This window comes from Pipistrellus hanaki, assembly GCF_964339955.1.
Source record: "Pipistrellus hanaki genome assembly, chromosome: 8".
Taxonomy (NCBI): domain Eukaryota; kingdom Metazoa; phylum Chordata; class Mammalia; order Chiroptera; family Vespertilionidae; genus Pipistrellus; species Pipistrellus hanaki.
The window spans coordinates 64112447-64136514 of record NC_140510.1 but is presented as its reverse complement, the minus strand read 5'-3'; the positions used below and the strand labels follow the sequence as shown (position 1 = coordinate 64136514).

Sequence of the window (24068 nt, the reverse complement as noted above, 5' to 3'; positions counted from 1 at the left end):
CTTGATGCTTCCAAACGCGGTGGGAGTGACTGTTGGTCACCATGGTAGAGTCACAAGGAAAATAGCTTCCTTAGGAGGACAAAGATAAGGACAATTATTTCTTCCTTCCATTGTAAAGAATTCCTTTCTTTAGTCTAAACAGAATGCCTTTGGGTGGCACTAAAATTACATTTATTCTGTTGAGGGGAATTTAGGTCATAAGGCACTGAGGATATAGTGCTTTGCAAGAAGTTGATCATTATCATATGAATAAAGAAATGAATTTGAGCTGCCTGAGAAGGATTATTTTGGCCAAGACTACTCGTGCATGTTGAAGAGAAGGGAGGGAAGGAATAAACAGCTTCCATTGTTTAGGGCCCAATCGGTGCCAGCCCATACCAACCATTTCCACACAGTTACAATCACAGTGTCCCATAAGGCAGGTATAAGACATCTGTCACCACTAGGGAAGCTACCATTAGAGTAATTAGGTAACTTGCCAAGGGACGCATGGCTAAGAAGTGGAGCACCAGGACTTGGGGTCAGTATGTCAAATGCCAAAGACCCTCTTCCTACTTCACTACCCTGATTCCCTGCTCACTCTTCATCTATTCTAGTAACTATCACTAGGGCTCTTAGAAAATTTATGGTACTTGTGCTTGCTAATAACAAACCAAGAATGGCTTAACCAGTATTTGTCAAAATGTCATGTAGAGAACTCTTGCAAGATGCTCAGTGGACAAACTGGGGTCCACACCCAGTGAGTTTAGAAAGCTCCCTGGACCATTGCTTCTTGCAGAGAATATAATACCAACATTATAAAGGCTCTGAGATATCCTGAAGAAAACTGTTCAACTCTACTTATCCCCAGATCTCCCAAACTAATCTGTTCTAACCCTTTTATCCCATGTAAAATATGCAAAACATTTAGCACCTGAGCAGCATGCCTGAGCATCTCGGATTAGAGTGAATAAAAGTGTAGTCACGATGGGACTGGCCAAGAAGCCCTGCTCATGGGGACGGGCCCAGAGAGGCTTCCAGCTCCCCGGAGAAAGACTTCGATAGAGCACTTTAGGATCCCATGAAACCTCTACATTAGGCATGTACTGAGTTATAAAAATAATGTGTTGAATGGAAATTTCTAGACTTAGAGTGGATTTCTGAAAAGTTTTATTAGACATATCTCAAACTTTTTAAGAAGAACTTGGTGACCTCGGGGAGGTTATTTAACCTCTGTGTGCCTCTGAGCACAGAGGGTGGAGACACCAGTGCAGGAGATCTGGTTACCGGACCTGGATTCAAATCTGATACACACTAGCTCTTGGACTTGGGCAAACTCCTTATCCAGGGGTTGTTGAGATGATTAAATGTGAAAAAAAAATATATATGTAAGAGACTCAGCAGGGCCTGACCCAAGGTGGGTGCCCACAGAGCAATGGCCCCCTCTTCCTCCTTCCCTAAATGACCTAGAAGGACATCATATTTAAGGAAAAGAGAAAAGAGACAGTGATTTCTCTCATGATTATCTTTTCTTTGGGGAAGACCTTTGCCAGTCACTGCACTAGAGATAAATAATATCCACGTCAGGTCTCCAGAGATGGGGGAAGACAGCGAACTTGTCTTTGGTACATAACAAACACTTTTAACTATAAAATGTGATGAAAACAGTGAAGCAATCAGAATGACTGACACGACAGGGTGACACTGCAGGTTCCTCTTAAGAAATAAATATGTGGCAACCTGTGCATGCGCAGGCTCACGCTCGCCCGGGTTTGTCTTGGGGCTACCTACAATTCAAACCTAGGGCCCTCATCTCCACTTTTACCCTGCATAACACAATGGTCTCAGCAGAAACTGAAAAATCCATGGGAAAGTGAGAGAAAAATCACTTCCTAATAATCCCTTTAATCCTCAAAGAAAACATTAGGTCCCTTCTCTGGCAGAACTAATTTTTAGAAACTGAAATTTGGGAAGCAGTTAATAAATGATTACCCCAGGGCGAGGAGTAAGTACCTGGAGGTACTCATTAACCACTTCTAGAAGTGTTTAATGTTCAGATAAGGATTGGGGCCAGGAATAATAAAAACTTATGAGCTGAGTGTGCTTGCGGCAAGGAGACAGCCTATTTCCACCAGTTAATCCAGCCACCACTGGAGACATCATTAACTAACCATTTGACATCCAGTCCCTCATGTCTGCCCCCCGATTCCTTTCTCCCTGGCTCTGCTTCTGCTTCTGATCACAGGAGCTGGTGACAAATGTCAGCGAGGACCCCTCAGAACAAACCCCTTCCATGCTTATCTTTACTTGGCGGCTTGAGGAGCCAGGAGACAAAAATAACACGAGTCCTCTCCTTCCACTCGGTCCCTCAAGCACTGCTTTCACAGAGCCGCCTTAGGGAGGGCAAGCGCAGAGGTCAGAGACATGAGATCTGGAGTTATAGGACCTGGATTCAAATCCTGGCTCTGACACATACTAGCACTTGGACTTGGGCAAATTCCTTATCCAGGTCTTAGTTTATTTACCTGTGCAATGGGATAACAGTGCCTACCTTGGAGAGCTGTGAAAACAAAATGAGAACATATTTGCACAGTGCTCAGCACAGGGGCTGCACGAAGCAAACACTTGCATCTACTGATGTCAGCAGTTTTGTAAAAACACTTCACTTCTTGAGTATTAGGTTGCTGCACAAGCAGTTGAAACAGAATTGATCCCCCAAGAGAAATCCTAGTAGAGCACAGCTCCTGGGCAGGAAGAGTCAGACAGAGAAAGGGTATTTGGGAAGCTGGTGAGGAGCCAGGGTCCCAGACGGCTTCCCCCTAGTGTCCTGCCCGAGGTCCTGCATCCCGCAGCGCTAGGAAGCAGATGGAGCGTGCTTTAATGAGGATGATCTCTGGAGAACATAATAGTGAGAATGAAGCAGAGACGGGAAGATGTGAAAAGGGGAAAAGCAGCCTTTTCTCTTAGATGAGTGGTGATCAACCAAACCTTTAGTGAGAAATAAAAGGCAGAAAACCAAATATTAAAAATATTAGAGATGATTTTGGACTTTCTGTCAAGGGTGCTTTGGGGATGAGCCAGTTTTTGTGGAAAGCTCCGATTCCTATGTGAAGTCCTATAAGGGAGGAAATAGTAGGTAGGCTCAAGGAAAGGTGAAGAAACTCTTAACAGTCTGTGCAATCAGAACATTTTAAATATTAAACATTAGGAAAGCCTCATAGAGGAGCATTCCCCAGATTACCTTCTACTACAAGTAACTATGGATATCCTGAGTTCTAAAGGAACTGTTCAGCTATTCTTAGTAGATATTGAGATATCTACACAACAAGTAGACCCACGGCCAGTTGTCTGTACTCAGGATGGAGCAAAGGGAGTTTGCAGAGAGCTGATGGGGAGGGCTGATGGTTTGAGCAGCTGGGTGAGAACTGGTGCCATTTGCTGAGCTGAGGGACATGGGGCAGGGACATGGGGTGAGGGCCACCATGCGCTTACCTATGGAACTAGATTTAATAGACGACCACAAAGAAGTAAAATGAGTAGGTGTATGAGTAGGAAGCTCAGAGGAGAGTGGAATCTAGAAATACACTGATACACACACAAACATGCATATGTATTTCTGGAATTCTTTGTGGCCTCTTAAAAAAAATGTAAGTCTAAATTCATAACCATAAACACAAGAAATGTGTAACTGCTTTGACTCAGCAATTCCTATTCAAGGAAATTACCTTTAGAAGTTCTGGCACAAGTATCTAAACATTTATGTACGAGAATGGTCCCTGCTGTGCTGTGTGTTATGGGGGAAAAAAGTCAGTGGCCATTTATAGGATACACTTACGCCATGGCATATAATGCAGTTGATAAAAATATCCCATTGACATCAAAAAGTTTCCCAAGTTATACTGTCTAGTGAATAAAGCAGAGTATAGAATAGAAATGACGGTGTAATTCTTTGCATGTGAAAAAGTCTCACGGACACATTTCAGAGAGCCATAGGAAAAGTCTCAAATGCTATCCCTGGCACTTAATAGGGGATTTTATCCTGGGAAATGGGATTGTAGAGGAACATGTACTTTCTGCCTTATATGTGTCCTATTTGAGGATTTTTGCAGTGAGCAGGAAATATACTTCTACCACAAAAGGGGTTTTCAGACTTTTTTAATAGAAAAGTTTCTATCATCGAAGAGCTCTGCTTAATGGACAGAGTCAAGAGAATTTTCCCTCTTTCCCTACTGTCCCCCCTCTCTTAATGTTACTGAGTGATGGCATCTCAGAGGGAATAGTTGGAAAGACTAATAAATGGGATGGCAATGCTTCGGCGAAGTGACCAGGAACGGTGAGGTTTGGGGAGGCCCAGGAACGTTGGGCTGGTGGCACCAGAGTCCGTGTGCGTGGGTTCAGGCCAGCAGCCTGACCTGTCTCAGCCGGGACTGCCCAGCCTGAGCCCTGGCTGGTCGTGGTGGCCAGCCTGAGAGGAGACACCGGAAAATGTGACCGGCTCAGCGGTCTGTAGTCATGAAGACGAATGCCTGGTGGGGCCACCACAGACGGCTAGCTCTGTGCTCCCTGCACAGCTGCAACAGGACAAACCTGCCCTGTCCTTTGGTGAAAAGCAGAGTTTAATGAAGGGACTGCTTATACGGCATGGGCAGAGGACAGAGGAACCATTTAGGACAGCACCCTGGGCTACAAATAGTTGGGCACATCGCTTCTCGGCCTTTTGGCTAAGATCAAGTGTACAAATAGTTGGGCACCCTTACCGGCCTTAGGCTGGGAGGGGTGAAGGGAAGGAGGTGACCCGGAGCTTTTGGGCACGCCCTGATGGCAGGAGCTAAATAAGACCTTGGTGGAGGGAGGCCAGGCCCTGGTGACTGCAGGGAGAGGGCTGGGAAGTCAGCAGCTTAACCCCTCTCCCCTCCCTTGCCCCACAATCTGCTAGTTCGCCTCACTAGCCAACCCAGCTGGAAGCCAGAGGGCTGGCAGCCCACAGATGCAGCTTCCTGGGGGTCCCAACAGGGTGGAGAAGCGAGGACACAAATCAGGGAAGGGGCCAATACTGCAGTTTCACAGAGAATGAACCTTAGACAACAAGGATGTATTTGTGTACTGCTTTCTGGTGTATATTCTGAGACAAAGCAGTTCTTAATGGAAAAGCTCCCCGGGACATGTCGCTTCCTCTCTGGGAATATCCTATATACTCAAGGAAAGTAGGTTACATTTACACACATATTTGAATCTTTTAGGAATGTCAGTGGAATTCCTTGCATTTTCATATTCGACTGCTGACTTATTTGTCTTTCCTCCCCTCCACCCCCAATAGAAACATATGGTAAATGAGGTCCCCTCACTTTTTATTTTGTTAGAATGTGTGCAAAGATTGACCTTAACACAGCTGCACCTGGGCTCTGAGTTGGTGGCCATGTTAGCATTCTGCTGGTCTTACTGATAGCAACTTTGGGGAAAAAGAGCCTTTCCTTATTCTCAGTTGCTTCGCATGATATGTTTCTGCAGGACTTCTTAACTATATGTTATCTTTTTAAAAAAATTATTAAGTGAATGACAACATTTTACCAAGAAGGATGATGAATAATAAATGAGAGGAAAGTGACTTTATCACATCCCTTATATAAGTCATTCCCTAATTTAAAGAATCAGGCAGCTGGTGAAGTGTTGAGCAATGCCTGAAGCTAATACATACTGACTACACAAAGGAAATACTTGGAAAACACACGTCCAGGTATAGGTTGGAGACGTCAAGCTAACTTATACAGTGAAAAGAAGACTAAGGTCGATCGGACCACCAATGCTTTGATAAAACCAGGTTTAAAATGCAACCACCAGACTCAGTTATCTATGCTGTGGTACTGACAGCAGAGGTGGGCCATTTTTTGGTTTCCTGATTACAAAATGGATACATATGTTTTAAAATTTCAAATTGAAATAAAGAAAAAGAATCACTTGAAATACTACCTCTGCTAACATTTCATTGAACATCCTCCAACACAGGTCTCTAGAGACGTATGAATGTAAAGTATGTTATACAAATGGGATGATTCAGCATCTATTGCTCTATAGCTTGTTTGAAATCAACTGTATGTTAGAAAGGAGCCTTGCACGTGTGAACTTACCGCTCCGGAACAGAGAGAGCTGGGCTAGCATGGGCACTTGGTAGGACTTTCCGTCAGCTGCCACAAACGGACGTTTCTTTGTGTTCTCGGGCCGGAACCGTGATTTCCACAAACCCTTAAAATACAGGGCGTTGACCAGGACCATTCTGGTGAGCATGCCGTCGATAAGGTCAGGGGAGAGCAGATTGTCGATCTTACCTGTGAAGTCACGGAACAAACAAGGAAGAAACTTAGGATTGGCAGAGGCAGCTGCTGGGTCAGGAGAATGGGAAAAATCAAAGGGATTCCTAAATGATTTTGAAAAGCAATTTTTTTTACACCACCCTTGTATACTTTCTGATTCTTTTTCTCACTAAAAAAGTAAAGCTGAAAACATGTTAAAAAGCAGAGACCAGGAAAGACTTTAGAGATTCTCTATGTAGGGATTACTGAACTTTTCACCAGGAAATTCTTTTATACCTAGTCCCTATCAGCCCCATGCTTTAGAAAAATTTACTCATCCAAATAAGCTATACAGTATTTAATTATTAATTAGGTTCCCTATTTTGGCTAATAACGGGCATGTGTGATGACCAGTGAGAGGTTTTGGTCAGCATAAGATAAGCAGTCTGGCTGTTTGAACCACCGAGTTGATTTAATCACAGTCAAAATAAAGAAACACTTTATCCTGTGCAGTGTTATCAAAGGTAAATGCCTAAGTTCTCTTGAGATTTTTAGAAATGTTGAGCATTGTTTGTAATCTGTGTGTGAAGAAAAGTGGAAGTTAAAATCGGTGTCTATATTTATGGGTCAGGGTTCAAGCTAGGTGCTAGTATTACAGAGATGAAAAGAAATGAGTTCTCTCCCAGAACTTCTAATGTGGAAGGAAAACTCTCTTCCCCAGACGTCAGGATGTGGGGAGGGTCCGCCTCGCTTGTCCTGGGAGACTCTGAGAAGCGCAGGGTCCTGGGAAGTGTTACCTGGGCTTCACCCTTTGGATTTTCATTTAGGTTCCTTTGGCTTCATATTGGAAGATTCAGCTGAGTGTGTGTGTGTGTGTGTGTGTGTGTGTGTGTGTGTGTGTATGTACATGTGCAAGAGAGATCACTAATACCCAAAGCTTTTAAAAGTTAGTTCAATGCTGCTTAAAAAAAAAAAAGAGTGCATAATTTAAATGAAAGTTATAATGTAACTAAATGACAAGCGTTTCTGAAGAAGCAAGAATGCCTAACTCAACGAAGAGATTTAAGTCGTTGTAAATGAAGTGCAAGAAGATTCTGATGTACAATAAACAAACATATAAATAAATCACCAGAGAGAAGCAGAGGCAGGTTTCCCTGACAGTTTCACCATTGCTCCCTATTTCCACAAGGGGGCACCAACGCCACCTTAGCTTAGGATCTGAAGGAAAATGAATGCTTTAAATAGCCATTTATTCAATACAAGGCTGGCCTCTGTGAACAGACTGTAGGAAGGAAGTTAGAGCTCTGTGCTCTGGGGATAGCAAGCTCCTTAGAGCTGGTCCCCCACAGTGACTGTGTCTTGCCTTTGCTGGGAACATCCCAGCGCAGCCCCTCCCTGCCTTTTAACACTCCATGGTCCCTCTTGTCCACCTTTCTGAGCTTCCCACTCATCTCTCAGGAGTTTCCATAAAGCACCACCATGACATCGAGGTATTTTATTCCAGACAAATGTAATGTGTCTATCTCCCCCACCTAAACCACGAATTGTGCAAGCAAGGATCCTGTCATTCATTTCCTAAAATCCCGCCTAGCTCTGTGTTCAACGTACAGTCAGTGCTCACTAAGTGTCTGAAGAAATCTCTTCAACCTTTTTTTTTATTGCTAAGATAAATAAAACCTCTGATTGTCACTGGCAGGACTAAGATATTGTAAGGAGACGTGAAAAAAACACACAACAAAACAGGAAAGATAAAGAAAGGCAAGAAATGCATAGCTTAGAGGCAATGAGGCACGCAGGGCACCTGCTATCAGTGACTGCCATAAACATGCATCCATTGACCATCCACGTGTCTTCCAATACACTCACGATCCACTTATCCATTCATTCTTTTTAAAAACATATGTTTTTATTGATTTCAGAGAGGAAAGGGAAGGATAGAGAGAGAGAAACATTGGTGATGAGAATCATTATCAGCTGCCTCCTGCATGCCCCACACTGGGGATCAAGCCCACAACATGGGCATATGCTCTGACTGGGAATTGAACGGTGACCTTCTGGTTCATAGTTCGACATTCAACCACTGAGCAACACTGGCTTGGCCCCATCCATCCATAGATGCCTGTCTATCAGGTGCCACGTATTCTTTTAAATAAGAAAACAAACAAACAAACAAACAAACAAACAAATAAACCCTGCCCTTGAAGAGCTGTGTCCTTGAAGTGGAGGCTGACATAAGTAAATTCAGAAGAGGATAAAGCTGCAGTGGTAACAGCTACCTTGAATGAAAGCACTCAAGGATGTGAGAGCAAATAAGGGGAATCTGACCTGGTTGGCGAGGTCAGGAACGGATGAGTTCCTTGAGGAAGTATTACTTAGTTGAGCTAATGGCTATCAAAATAGCTCACGCTTGAACACTTGCTAAGTGCCAGGCACTCTGCTAAATGCTTTACATGTATTATTTTTATCCTCATAACAACCTTAACATTGGTACGGCTATTCTAGTAGAGGCACATTTATTGGCTGTATAAGCTAGCCCAAGCATATACAGCCAGTAAATGGCAGAACTGAGATTCTTTTAATGTTATGCTCTTCTAGTGTGAAAATGACCAGGCAGGAACAAGGGGAAGGGAAGTATTTAGCAGATTGGGGTCCAGTGATCTAAACTCAGGAACCACAATGAGAAACATGCCTGAAAGCTGGAGTTCCCCCAAGTTTTTTCTTTGAGCTTCTTCTCGCTATTGAGTCTCGTTTGCTTCCAGTCCTGTACCCTTAACTCTCCCTTCTATGAATAATGGTTCCCAAATCTACATTTCTACACTTCACTTTTCTCTGTTGTCCCAGACCTACCTCTCTTCCTGCGTATTTTCACCTGGAACTCCAGTTTACAAATGAACAGGTTTAAAACGCCAATGTCAGACTTGGCTCAGTCTCATGGGAGAAGAGACACAGGTAAACAAATAATCATTATGCCATGTGGCAAGTGCTATAATGAAGGGCATAGAAGAGGCACAATCATATACCCATCAGAACTAGAGAGGAGGCACCTGCTCCCTGCCATGGCAGAGCAAGACTCAGGGAAGGTGAGAGAGAGACCAATCCTGAATATTAAAGGCTGCAAAGGACATCCCAGGCAATGGAGACAGCAGATACTCAAGCAGGAAGGAATGAGCAGCAAAAATTTCAAAACAGACAAGGGCCAGTGCACGAGGTTTCTGGGGATGAGAGGCAGGGAGGAGAGAAGGGGGTCTGCAGGGCTGTATTCTTGCTCTGCTGCCTGTGCCACAGGGGAAAAAAAAAATCCCCACGAAAAAGGAAGGGAGGCAGCCTGAGTGGTGGGGCCTGCTCAGAAAGAAAAGACAGACCAGCCAGTGGGGTCTTGACCTTTGCCAACAGAAGGGCCCCTGGACTTGCAGACACGTGTGTCTAACTCACCTGTTAGGATCTTAGCATCTAACTCACGCTTTCATTCACAAAGTGTAAAATCACACAACATGTTGCCCAGGGGGCCGTGACCACTCACCCCGGGTTTCATTTTTAACCCACGCGTTGATGGAATCACAGGCGGAGGCTGAATCCCTGAAGTTCACGTTCCGGACTTCGCACTGAAACACATCTTTGTTCCTGGTGATAAAAGGCACTTCGATCTTAGAGCCATTGCTCACAAACATCGCGTTCGCCACCGTCACGATATCTTTATTCTTCTTGGAGACGATGGCCTTGTTGATCTTCTTTAACGTCTTACCAGCTCCTAGAGGGGAAAGGAGAACACAGGGCAGTATTTCCACAAGAATTCTGAGAAGTGATTTTTTTTCAAAGAAGTATCTTACGGCAATAACAACAGGATAAGCAGGATAATACCAGTAGCGTTCTCAGTATCCTCTTGTTAAGAAAAGGAGGGGTAATTAAATAAAGTACAACTGTTCATGGGTCTTAAAAATCGTTGGTGATGCTCCGAGCATCCAATCAGGCACACTGCAGGCATTTTCAACACCTTTCCCAAGTGGACTTCATTCTCCTGGGGGACTTTCTGGGTACCAGGTCCAAAGGAAGATTGGTAAGCGCCTCAGTTATGTAGCCATGGAGGGATACATGAAAGGAATCTTCCCAACCCATTCTCTTTCTCACTTAACAATCGTGACGGCTATTTCCTTTCCTGCCAAAGGTTTAACAACATGATTACCTTTTTCTACTTTGGGAAAACAAAGAATAAAATAAGCATTTGAAAGACTATAAAAAAGTGGCCATGTGCCATCATCCAAGAACAATGATTTTTACTTGATGCCAGGCTCAAAAAGTAAAGGGATTCATTTTATGGCAGCATAAGCTTTATTCTACACAAGCCATCCGTATGTGCTCCACTCAGTTTTAGCGCATGGGGAAGAGGAGAAAGAGTTATAAGGATGCAGTGTGTTTCTACAGAGAGCTTGTATTACAGGTCCTTCTCACTCACGTTGCAGAATGACACTGTCCTAAAATGCCCTGCAAGTCTTGTCACTCTGAGAGCATTTCTTCTTCTGACTCTTTAACTAAAAATGTTTTATTGATTTTTTTTTTTTAAGAGAGAAAAAAAGGGGAAGGGAGAGAGAAAAACATCAATGAGAGGAAAACATCAACATTGACTGGCTGCCTCCTGCACGCCCCCTTCTGGGGACGGAGCCTGCAACTTGGATAGATAATTATAGCTTCACAGGAAGTTACAAAATAGTGTATAGGGTGGTACCACGTACCTTTCACCCAGTTTCTCCATGGGTGACATTATGTATGGCAATGCCACCACCAGGAACTTGCCATTGGGACAGCCCACAGAGCTCATTCAGATGGCAGTGTGTGTGTGTGTGTGTGTGTTCTTCATGCAATGTTATCCTCCAGATAGGTTCATATGTCCATCACCCCAGTCAAGACACAGAAGGGTCCCATCACCACAAGGCTCCTCGGGCTGCCCTCCATGGCCATGCACAACCCACCTTCCCAGCTGACATTGTTAAAAGTGCATTCACAGCCATAAGGCATTTTTAGCCTTGAACCCCATGAAGGTGGGCAGATGGGCAGTTTCTCTTCAGAGATGAGAAAATTGAGAGATCGAGGGTTTGACCCAAAGCCCTACAGCCACAGGCTGGAATCCAGCTCTCCTAATTTCCAGCACCGCAGCACCTGTGCTTTAGAGCAGATGGCTTAACCCCTGGATGGCACCAGGGCTGCTCTGCTGGCTTCTGGGCTTTAAGAGAAGACCCAGCAAGGGGTCCCCAGACTCCCGTCGGGCCCTGTGGCCAGAGCCCACAGCACGCACCTTTCACGCCGTATCTCATCACGGAGGTGAGCTGCGCCTTGGTTCGGCCGTCGGCTCCCAGCTGCAGCATCCCCAGCACGGACGCGATCCCATGCGGGGAGACGACGATGTTGTCCTGAGGCCGGGACTTGACGATCTGGTGGAAAACTTGGATGCCTATGTCCGAGCCGAGTTCCTCCAGAGGCTGAGGATTAAACTGGAGGCACACGGAGGGCAAAGTCACTGTGACCACGAGGAAGAGGGGGAAATGCCAAGACATGGTTCCTGCGCGCCGGGCCAATCTGAAAATTAGATTAGAGAAAGATCACGTAAATCCTCCTGAAATGGGCGCCTTGGGGGACGGCTTTGTATTCAACCAGATGGGATTTACCTTACCCAGCATAATGAATACCTTCTTTTTATAAATATATATATAAAAAATAAATAATATATATATATATATATATATATATATATATATATATATATATATATTATTGATTTTTTACAGAGAGGAAGGGAGAGGGATAGAAAGCTAGAAACATCAATGAGAGAGAAACATCAACCAGCTGCCTCCTGCACACCCCCTACTGGGGATGTACCCGCCACCAAGGTACATGCCCTTGACCGGAATCGAACCTGGGACCTTTCAGTCTGCAGGCTGACGCTCTATCCACTGAGCCAAACCGGTTTTTAATAAAGTGAAGAAAGAACAGCACAGATTACATTGGTTTCAACTGTATGTTGTTAGGACGATGGGGAGGGACAATTAAGCGCCGGACACTATTCTAATTGTTATTTATTACTCATAACCACTGTCCATCCAATTAAACCAACATTGATGGAGTGCCTACTGTGTGTCAGGCCCACGTCTAAGCACTAGGCATCCAACTGTCAAAAAGGTCGGCAAGATGCCTGGTCTGCTGGAGTTTCCACTCCAGAGGAAGACAGAAAAATAAACCAGGAATCAATAAAGTCGTCAGAAAGGGATCAGGGCAGGAACAAGAAAGCACAGTGATGCCAGCGAATGGCAGGCTGGTGTGGGCAAAATTAGCCAGGGCTGCTATCCAGAAAGTCCCTTCTGCAGAGGGAGCACAGGTGGCGAAGCCTGGATGGTGAGAGACCCAGCAGGGCGCTGAGCAGGGTTCGAAGGGCCTGTCAGGCAGGTGGATGGCGGGGCAGAGGCCCCGAGGTGGAGCGCACCTGGCGCTGGAGTTCAGGGTGGCTGAGACATAAAGAACTTGGAGGAGGTGAAAAGGAGGAGGGGCAGGTTCTGAGGGGCCTGCAGAGCTTGGATTTCATTCCAAGGAAGAAACCATTCACGTGGCTGTGATTATCATATAACTATACTCCGCATCCCTGATTTTCTCACATGGACATAGTCCTTTCTTAATGAAAGAATTGTTGATTAAAATAAGTTTAAGGGACATTCTTAAATTGTTGATTAAAATAAATTTAAGGAACGTTCATTCAATGGGGCAGGTATTCTCGATATGGTGATTTTGTTACACGGATATTCTCAACGATGGTGATTTTATTAAATGTGATTTCTTCCTTGATTGCCTTTTCCTGAGCTCTCTCGGGCTGTGAAATATGAGGAGTGGTACATGTGTTTATGGAAAAGCAAATACTTTCATTCAATAAGAACCTCAAGGTGGCAGCCAGTAAAACAAAAGCAAAAATTGTGATATGGCTAATAGGTCCCTCCCTCTGGACTGGAGCTCCTGCTAAGCACAAGTTTCTCACGAGGCAGGTTGAGAGTGTCTGCAGAGAACAGGAGAGAGGAGCCTTTTAGGAGACAGGTGCCCAGGAGTGAAGGGGAAGTGAGGTTTCTGTGCTCCAGGGAAAAGAAGGGACACTGGGCTCATCAGTAGACGAGTGGATAAAAAGCTTGGTACACTAAGACAACGTAATATTATTTGCCATAAAAAAAGAATAAAGTCCTACCTTTTTGCAACAGCATGGATGGACCTAGAGGGTCTTAAACTAAGTGAAATAAGTCAGACAGAGAAAGACAAATGCCATACAATTTCACTTATATGTAGAATCTAAAGAACCAAGTAAACAAACAAGAGAAACAGAATTGCCCTAGCCTGTTTGGCTCAGTGCATGGAGTGTTGGCCCATGGACTGAAGGGTCCCAGGTTCCATACCCGGTCAAGGTCATGTAACTTGATTGCAGGCTCAAATCCAGGCCCTGGTCGGGGTGCATGCAGGAGGCAAACAATCAATGTATCTCTCTCACATGGATGTTTCCCTCTCTCTCTCCACCTCCTTTCCACTCTCTCTAAAAATCAATGGAAAAATATATTTGTGTGGCGATTAAAGGAAACAAACAAAAAACTGAAATAGACTCACAGATACAAAAAACAGACTGATGTTTGCCAGAAGAAAGGGAGGTTGGGGGCTGGATGAAAAAGATGAAGGAACTGAGTACCAATGGGTAGTTTTAGAACAGTCACAGAGATCTAAATTACAACATAGGGAATATAGTCAATAATTTTTTAATAGCTATTTATTGGGTCAGGTGGGTACTTGAAATATCGAAGGGAAGGGACCACACTGTAAAACACACATTTTCTAACTGCTATACAGAACAATACTGAATTTAAACTGTAATTGAAAAATAAAAAATAAAATCTTAGAGATAAAAAGGGCTTGAGAGAGAGAGAGAAAGAGAGAGAGAGAGAGAGAGAGAGAGAGAGAGAGAGAGAGAGAGAGAGAGGAGGGAGGGAGGGAAATTAGGGCAGCATTAAGCAAACGGGCATTTGGTTTTCCCTCACTTTCCTTCCTATGTATGTGTCTCCTTCCCCTCTAGATCATAGTGGATGGTCAATAAATACCGTACATGTGGGATTAAACCTGCTGGCTTATATACTTCCTATTTTTTCTAATTATTTTTCATGGCATCAAAATCATATTTATTGAGTGTGACGGGGAAAATGATTGTGTTGAGTCACTTTAGCACCCTAAACTTCCCAAGAAGGGTAAGTTCTTTGGGGTGGAAGAGGGCTGGCAGCAAGAGCTCCCGCCTACCACATCCGCACATAGGGCCACAAGGCGAACACCAAGGCCATCATTCAAGGTGATGTTGCAGTTTTTTTCCACACATTTTTAAAAATTTAGAGATTCAGAGTTTCTCCAGAGCTTCACAGTAAAATAACTGGGTAAAGGCAGCCTGTCTGCATTCAAAACAGCTAATTGACCTAAATATGCTCCTTCTGGGGGCTTTCCTATGGCCAGCGTGGCCTACTTTGACTTTGGCACCTAGGACTGGCTCTAATACCACTACAATCTCCTGATTTTCTCTCCACCTGTTGGACATTGGGGAGCTTCCAAATCCTGATTATGGAAGCTTTGCTCATTTTATCTAAAAACTAGACACTGTGTCTGTCTTCCCTCCTTCTCTCTCTCCTTCCTTTTTTTTTTTTCTCGTGATAAATTTCCTCTTTAAAATGAAATAGACCAAAAACCCATATCTATCTATCTATCTATCTATCTATCTATCTATCTATCTATCTACCTACCTACTAAGCCTAAGCAACCTTTACGACCAGAATGACCTGTCGTCAACCAGTCACTATGACACACACTGACCACCAGGGAGCAGACACTCAACACAGCCAACATCCCACTGCCTGCCAACCACCCACGGTCCATCCCCTCCTGCACAAATTAGTGCACTGGGCCTCTAATGGTAAGTATAAAACAATTTGTACAATCTTGGTTACGAATGGTCAAATTTGGTGACTGGAGCCAAAACAATCTGAACTGTTGACCCTTGCATTGTAATCTATTCTGGCTTCTAGCTTCAACATGCCATCGAATTTATACACCCAAGCCTCCCAAATAAATCCTCCTGGATTAGCAAATATTTGAATAAATGTTTGAATCTGCACACTCATAAAGGACATCAAATTGGTTTTGCCTCTGATAGCTTACAGTTGGTTCACTTAAATGTTATGGATTTCTGTAGAAAATTGTAAAACGGGTATAAAGGATCAGTAACAAATGGAAATTTAATAGCTTCAATGTCTCAGAGTTGACAAAGACAATCTTCTGAATAAATAGCCATCTTATTTAGCAAAATTTTGCTCGGTTATGAGTTTTTTTTTCCTTTCTGAAGAACAGTTCCATTATGAAGTGGGGGAAGGCTGCCATTTTCCTTGGTTTCTTCGATTTGAGATTTCTGAGAGATGATAGTGCGTCAGGACAGTGCAGAACTTGGAATCAGAGCTATTTTTTGATTGATGTTCTGGGCATCACTGCTTGGCCTCCATTTCCTAGGCTAAATGTTCACTCATCTGAGCTCACCTGGCTTATGTACATGTCTAAGATCAAGCTTTTACTTCTCTCCAAAGTTCTGTAGCTAGGAGAGTGGATATTGATACATGAATACTTTAGGCTTGTAAAATTCCTACTACAGATACCTGTTCATGTCCACATAGACAATCTTTTACATGGAATAACTGTCGAAGTTCAGGCTTTGAAATTCTTAGCCTCTAGAAGACGAGGAAGTTCTCATTTTGGAAAGAATATAGTAACCTCCTGTTTATTTTTAAAAGAAATTACACTTTAAACTTTCAAGTAAGAGGGGAAGAATAAAGATGGTGCCCAACTGTATTACATAGCATCCACATGTTTCCATTTCTTGAATATTCTTTTCATAACAGTAAAAAAGAAAAAGATTCTTAGTTTAAGTCATCAATGGAGGAAAATCAAAATACCTGTAAATAAAGCCATGGTTACAGGCATGTCCTTCCAAATGTGGGTTTTTCCTTCCCCACAAACTTCTAGTTTCTCTTCCTCCAAAGCTTTCCTTCTCAGTGTGGTGTTGGGAATGCTTTTGATATAATTGGGTACTGTTTTGAGTTTTAAAGGAGATTTTAAATGCCAGATGCCAGACTCCTGGCGCATCCCCACATCTATAAATGCACCACCTGTCAATGGTAGGCAGAGCACCACTCCCATAGACCTCATGACATCAATTGTCACTTCTACCAGATGATGCTCAAATCCTCAGCTGAATTTCAGTGCCATACTTACAACTGTTGGCTGCATATTTTCAGCTGATTGCTCAGAACAATAGCTTGGCCTGAAAAATTCTAGTCTGTGAAATCTACCAGCCCTTATAGGGTGGTCCTTGTTGCTAGTCCTTGGTCTTGCCCATGTCCAGGCCTTTGCTTCTTCCCTTACCTTCTACCTACTAAGCACCAGAGCTCCCCCAACTCCTTCCATGGCCTGTGGGAAGTTTCCCTGATTACCCCAGATAGGGCTATTCAACCTCTTCTCTGAATTCCCTAGAATTTCCTATCTGCACTCTCATTTTTTTTTTTTTCCCAAGTGTTTTTTTTTTTTTTCCTCCTGCCAACTAGACTGACAGCTCACAGAAAGCAGGGTCCTGGGACTTTAAAATCATACTGCCCACAGGGTCTTATTCAGGACCCACCCATTAGTAGATACTAAACCAGAGGTTGGCCCATGAGACTTGCAGCTGCTCCAGTTGTTTGGTTTGGAATACAAGGGATTATTAAAATATTTAAGCAATTAAAAGTTAGAAAATGTCACATACCATCTAGATTTACAGTTATTCTCAGGAAAAACGAAAATGAATGGGAGTTCCAGTAACTCAGAGAGTTCTCATTCCTCAGGCAAACATCCTGCATCGCAACCACTCCTCAGGGCTGGGTGCCTGCTTTCCCACAAGCTTCAGATCCCTTCACTCCCTGTTACCATCACTGACGTCATCCCTCTAGGTTGGGAAAGCACTGTGGCCAGACCCCTGCCCTGAATGAATGTCACTCCATTGACCAATGAGAGACCAGGAGAGCCAGTCACTAAAGAACCTTAGTTTCAACCTAATAAATTCTTGTTTACAAAATAAAATAAAAAGTATTTTATATGTGACATATGAGCTAATGAGATATCTGTCAGATCTATTTACTATAACAAATAAGATATAAACAGTTTTTTGGGAAAAACACTAGAAAGACTCTTCAGGCTCCAACTCTTGGCCAGATGATTCACATCTGTTTTAGGAGCCCCAAGAGTGTCTAATAATGAAAAGTACTCCATCCCTTTCATTCTCTAAAAATGTCTAAAGTGATACATATTATAATTATCAACTCATGGCCTCTTTTATTTCTTTTAAAATCAAAGGCTGTTATAAAGTAAATTCTAGATACCATATAATTTTAAATATTTCTAACACATACTCTAAGCCTGAATATGAATATATATTTTTAAAATATATACATTGTTTTATTAGGGGTTGCCCAATGGTGCTGTTGTAAGTCTAATGTTCCCTCTGCATTAGTTGGAACACTTTTATAAAAAGTAAATTTCCATAACCAATGACATGGTTATCCTGAGGTTCCATTTGTGTAGCAAAGGCAGGATTCCCTATATTGTTCTTACAACAATATATTGGTTACCCAGCATTTTTAGAGTTAACCAGAGATATTTTTGTTGTTGTTTGTTCTATTGTTTTCTTAGTTTAATTACAAACTCATGTTTTTTAAAAAACATATTTTAAGGGCTTTGATCTACTGAAATTTTATTATCCTTGTACAACGGTAGTCTCATTAGATTTGTTTTCTGCTTTGACAAGATGTTCCAGACTCATTTTGCCCATTAATGTCCCAAGAGGAATCAGACACTTTTCTAGGGGCTCTGCTTCCTTTTAACAGGAGACAGACTTTAGAGGACACAATCTGAGTATGCTCACTTAATAAACTCCAAATTAGCTCTGGGAATACTGGGCATTGCCAATGGGGAAAGTCCAAAATGCATTTGTATCACTCTCTGGACTATATCCAAATATTGAGGTTCAAATTATGAAAGATAGATTGTTTATTTATGAATTGCTTTGCCTCCCATGACAATGCAGCCCAGGGGAGACACACTGGATGATGAAAAGCTGTGGGAGTGAGCTGGGCATTGAGGTTAGGCTAGAATATCAAATGGAAAATCCTCAAGTGAAAATCATCCTAAAAGTGGGATGCTAACAATGCAAGTGTCTGAAATGAACAACTGGCACCCAATATGACAAGGAAAGTCCCCTAATTTATCTCGACCAGCTCCTGCCCCCATCAAGCACTGAGAATGCCTTGATATCCTACTGGTCTCTGTGATTCTATTGGGTCGGCAGCTAAGTAATTGCGGATTTTTTAAAGAAAATCAAAGACAATTTTTTCATGGAACTAAATAACTTTATTCTTTAATGCATTGCCCATTTTGATCAATGACCTTTTGCCATCTTTCAGGCAGCATCATAATCCCACGTTCAAAAAACTTCTGGTTTTTATTAGCAAAAAACTGAATCAGGTACGATTTGACATCATCATCATTATTGAAATTTTTACCATTCAAGGAGTTTTGTAAAGATCGAAACAAAAAGTAATCAGATGGTGCAAGGTCAGGACTATATGGTGGATGTGGCAAAACATCCCAACCAAGCTCCATTAATTTTTGCCGAGTGACCAAAGATGTGTGTGGCCTTGCATTGTCATGATGGAATACAACACCTTTTCGATTTGTCAATTCGGGCCGCTTTTCTTCAACTGCATTGTTTAATTTCGTTAGTTGTTCAATGTAGACATCAGAATTGATCGTTCGGTTGGGTGGTAAGAGTTCAAAGTAGACAATTCCTTTGTAATCCCACCAAACTGATAACAAAACCTTCTTTTGATGAATATCAGCTTTTGATGTTGTTTGAGTTGGTTCACCTGGCCTGCTCCACGATCTTTTCCGCTTGATATTGTTGTAAACAACCCATTTTTCATCGCCAGTTATCAGTCGTTTTAAAAATGGATCATTTTCATTACGTTTCTTTAGCAAATCGCAGCTGCTAATGCGTTGCGTTAACTGTGATTTTTTCAGTTCGTGAGGAACCCATGTATCGAGTTTTTGAACATAGCCAAGTTGTTTTAAGTGATTTTCAATGCATGTATGTGATACATGAAGCTTCTCTGCAATCTCACGTGTTGTACTGTGACAGTCCGAATTGATTATTGCTTTGATTAGGGCGTCATCAACTTCAACTGGACGACCAGAGCGTCTTTCATCTTTGAGTGAAAAATCACCAGAACGAAATTTGGCAAACCAATTTTGACACTGCCGTTCTTTTAAGGCTTCGTCACCATAAACAGCACATAACTTTTTATGAGCTTGTGATGCGTTTTTCCCTTGCGGAAATAAAAAAGCAAAATATGACGAAAATGTTCCTTTTGATTTTTCATTTTTCAACGAATGCCAAACAAAAACTACAAAACAGATCAAAAAACTTTTTTTACTGATTAACAGCTGAATAGCCAACTATCAAATACAAAATGTGTTTTACATTTGTACTACGTCTGCAAACCTAAAAATTCAACTGAAGCCATATATGTGTGAAACCCGCAATTACTTAGTTGCCGACCCAATAGGATTTTTCACTCTTAGTACCTGGAATCCTATATTATCCTACCTTTGGGCTAATTAACTCTTCCTTCTAGAGGGGCTACAGGAGATAGAGAAAAAACAGTGCATCAAATTATATGAGAATCATCAGATTCCCCAACAGTTGTTTTTTTCATGACATTTTTTCTTCTCAAAGAAAATGTGAAGGAAAGGTATTGTGCTGCCAAATTGAGACTTAGTGGCCTTAAGTAGGATTGACCTGCCTAGCAGCCCTCTAACTGCCTTCCCCTCCCCTGCCATTTGTCTTTGGATTTATTCTTGTTCATGCCAAATGCTTCTTACCAATATTCTTATCAACAGGCAAAGGTCTAACTCTTCAGGGTGTCTGGCAAGGGGCATTCTAGAGACCTTCAGGAGTTGACCCAGGAAAGCGACAGGAGTTAATGCACAAACAGCTGAGGTTGAGCCTCAAATACGGTCCTGGAATGGCCAGAGGATTCTAGTCTCTCAGGCCTCTGCAAACATCCCTGAGATACGTTCACCCAACCCTGTCTTCATTTTCCAAACATCTTCCGCATTCTCTTAAGGCAGAGAATAGAGGAACCAGCAAAAGTGAAGTGCATTTTAATACCCTGGGAAATGTACTGAGTGGTATCCGAATGAGTCAGCATCTTTAAAACTTCAGAGAAGAAACAGGAAATGCTAACTGATCAAAGTGACTGCAGTGTGGTGGTTTTAAATGTGTTCTTTCAGGTTACTGGGGAGAGGCTTAAAGGCCTCAAAGTGTGTACTTGATCTATGATGTTAATTAATGTAGCCAAAAATGAACTTAAAAAGACTCAGGAAAGAAATGCTCAGCCACAGAAGTGTAGGTGTATGGCAGAAAAGTTTAAAAAGTTCCTCCCATGAAGAGGAATGCATTTTATTAAATACTAGGGGGCTGGTGAACAAAATTTGTGCACTGGGGAGGGGTCCCTTCAGCCCAGTCTGCCCCCTTTCACATACTGGGAGCCCTCAGGGGATGTCCTACTTATGGCTTTGTGTGAGGCAAGTAGGCTGATCAGGGGAAGGCACCAGCCTCATCACCCTGTTGCTGCAGCCACTGCCAGTAACCGCAACTGCCAAGGTATTTTCAACAACATGGACTCCAGTCCCTTCACCATGAAAAAATGACAACTTTCTTTAAGATGTGTCTTTCATAGGATATGACATTTCTTTCTTTATTTTTCTTTTTATCCTCACCTGAAGATATGTTTCCATTGATTATTTCCCCCCCTTCCCTCCGATCCCAGGCTTGGCCCCCACCCACACCTCCAATCACAGGCTTGGTCCCTTCCCAAGCCTAAAGCCTCTACCGGATGGCTGGCTGGAAGTGACCTGGGTGCTGAGGAGGTTCCTGGGACCCAGGTATGTATGCAAATTAACTCCATCTTTGTTGGGTTTATTTGTATACTCTCTGATTGGCTATGGGCGTAGCGGAGATACAGTCAATTTATATGTTTCTCTATTATTAGGTAAGATGCTTGAACTGACATCCAAATGCCTTTTATCCACATTTATTTATTTATTTTTCTCTATATATTTATTTAATCTTTATTGTTGTGATTATTGCAGATGTCTCCCATCATTCATTATTTATTTTTTTATTTATTGTCTAAAGTTTTACGTAAGTCTCTTTTTCCCCCCTGATTGACACCCCCACCTCCCCGCCCCCACAACCATTCCCACCCTGGACAATCCTCCACCGCTGCCCCAGTGTCTCTGTCCATTGGTTATGATAATATGCATGCATACAAGTCCTTTGGTTGGTCTCTAACTGCTCTCCCCTCCCCTGCCATTTGTCTTTGGATCTATTCTTGTTCATCAAATTATGTTGATCATTATATCCATATCTAATGATATATTCATATATAATGAGTAAGATCATGTGATATTTATCATTCTCTGAATGGCTTATTTCACTTAGCATAATGCTCTCCAGTTCTATCCATGCTGTAGCAAATAGTAAAAGTTCTTTCTTTTTTATAGCGGCATAGTATTCTATTGTGTAGATGTACCACGGTTTTTTAATCCACTCAGCTGCTGATGGGCACTTAAGTTGTTTCCAAATCTTAACTATTGTAAATTGTGCTGCTATGAACATAGGGGTGCATATATCCTTTCTGATTGTTGCTTCTGTTTTCTTGGGATGTAGTCTTAGAAGTGGGATCACTGGGTCAAATGGGAGTTTCATTTTTAACTTTTTGAGGAAACTCCACACTGTCTTCCACAGTGGCTGCACCAGTGTGCATTTCCACTAGCAGTGCATGAGGGTTCCTTTTCCTTCATTTTTAAAAAATATTGTTTTCTTGATTTCAGAGAAGAAGGGTGAAGGAGAAGGAGATAGAAACATCAATGATGAGAGAGCATCATTGATCGGCTGCCTCCTGCATGCCCCACACTCGGGATAGAGCCCGCAACCTGGGCATGTGCCTTGACCAGGAATCAAACCATGACCTCCTGGTTCATAGGTCAATGCTCAGCCATAGAGCCATGCTGGTTGGGCTATCATTCATTCTTAAATCTCTATTGGGCTGAAGGAGGAAGGCCATGAGGAAGAAGAAGGTAATTGGGGCTTTGTTAGTTGCCTTTTAAAATGCAACCTTATAAGACATTTATTCTATTTTCCTCTAAGTGTCAGGGAAAATTAATCTAAAGTTAAAATCCCATTCTACTATCAACTAACTAAGAGATCCAGGGCAAGTCACAATCTTTATCAACCTCAGCTTTCTCTTGTACCATATTAGGAATCAAATTGCAAGGGTGGTCATGGGAATTTCATAAGCACAAACAGAAAGTAAACAACTAGCACAGTATCTGATTCAGAGAAGGTGCTCAGTAAATGGTGGCTCCCTTCCCCTTGACTTCCTCAATAGTCAAGACCTGAAATAGTTCCTGATTTTTAAAAAAAATTTCAACATCTATTTAGAACATTTCAAAGATCAAGCTAAGAAAATGGATTAAATATAGCTATTTTAAATAAAATAAATAAATTTTAAATAAAAGTATTTTATTTAAAAGTATCTATTTTAAATAAAAGTATCTTTATAGCTTCCTTAGACTATTTGAGACATAGAATAAAACAATGTTGGTCTGTTTTGATGTCTTTATAAGAGAAAGGAAGAGTTGGATCATGATGGCAGTGGAGGTGGGTGAGTATGTTCCAAAAACCTTTACTGGTGCTGAGATGTGTTTTTTAATCTACTGACTTATGTCACTAAATCTGTTTAATTCATAGTATCAAGTCCTATAGGTTTTCTTATTGACAAATCTTTAAAGTGCAATAGTTCAAATAGATGATTTCCTAATCAATAGTCCAGAGATGACTCAAGACATTATGCTGATACTGACCAGTGGTTCTCAATCTTTCAAAGAAGGTAGCACCTTTTTTGGCATAAAAAAAAAAAAATACTGGACACTTCATGACCAATTCTATTTTTAGTACTTGTAAAGAATACATGATTAAAAAAAACAACAACAAACAAACAAAACTACCACACATTCAGAAACATTTTTATAACTACAAATTCTTTTTATCTATAACAGCATCTTGATACATTTCAAAAATCATATTTTGAATTATACAATTCAGTCTATACTCAAAGCTGAACCACGAATATGAGTTTTCTGGCCCCTTAGAATAATTCTGATGCTGTTGATGGATCCCCAATTGATAGTTGAGAAATCAATGTTCTCTAGATTGCTGCTAGTAAAAAAATGAGGAGTGTTAAAAGTATAAATTGATGAAAACCTTTCTGAAAGGCAATTTTTGATATGCATAATTTTAAAAATGTGTTTACCTATTGGAACAGTAACACCCCTCCTACCAGTCAACCCTAAGGTAACAACAAAAAAAGATTTGGGTGTATACATGTTCACTGTACAGTCATTTCTAGTAGCAAAATCATTGCAATATTCTTTGCAATAAGTAACTGCATAGCAATTATCGTTTCCAACCTCAATTTCCAAGAGAAGGACCACTGTGGGTGATCTTTCACCAGCTTTGTGGACTTCTCCTCTAGCTCCTGGGTACTTTGACACCAATAATTTGCACCTATCACCTTAGGAGAATTGCTAACTGGGAGTTGCAGCCCATTA

General features: G+C 42.0%; 1 protein-coding gene across 1 annotated transcript in view; it reads right to left on the bottom strand.

Annotated features, from left to right (window-relative positions):
- Positions 1 to 24068, bottom strand: part of SERPINE2 (serpin family E member 2) — a 58658-nt gene that overhangs the window by 9451 nt on the left and 25139 nt on the right. Inside the window, exons 2-4 of the mRNA XM_084892158.1 lie at positions 11554 to 11834; positions 9787 to 10014; positions 6105 to 6302 (exon numbers count right to left, since the gene is read on the bottom strand). Coding sequence (XP_084748284.1) covers positions 6105 to 6302; positions 9787 to 10014; positions 11554 to 11812 — 685 coding nt within the window. The 5' untranslated portion in view covers positions 11813 to 11834. The remainder of the gene's footprint in view (positions 1 to 6104; positions 6303 to 9786; positions 10015 to 11553; positions 11835 to 24068) is intronic.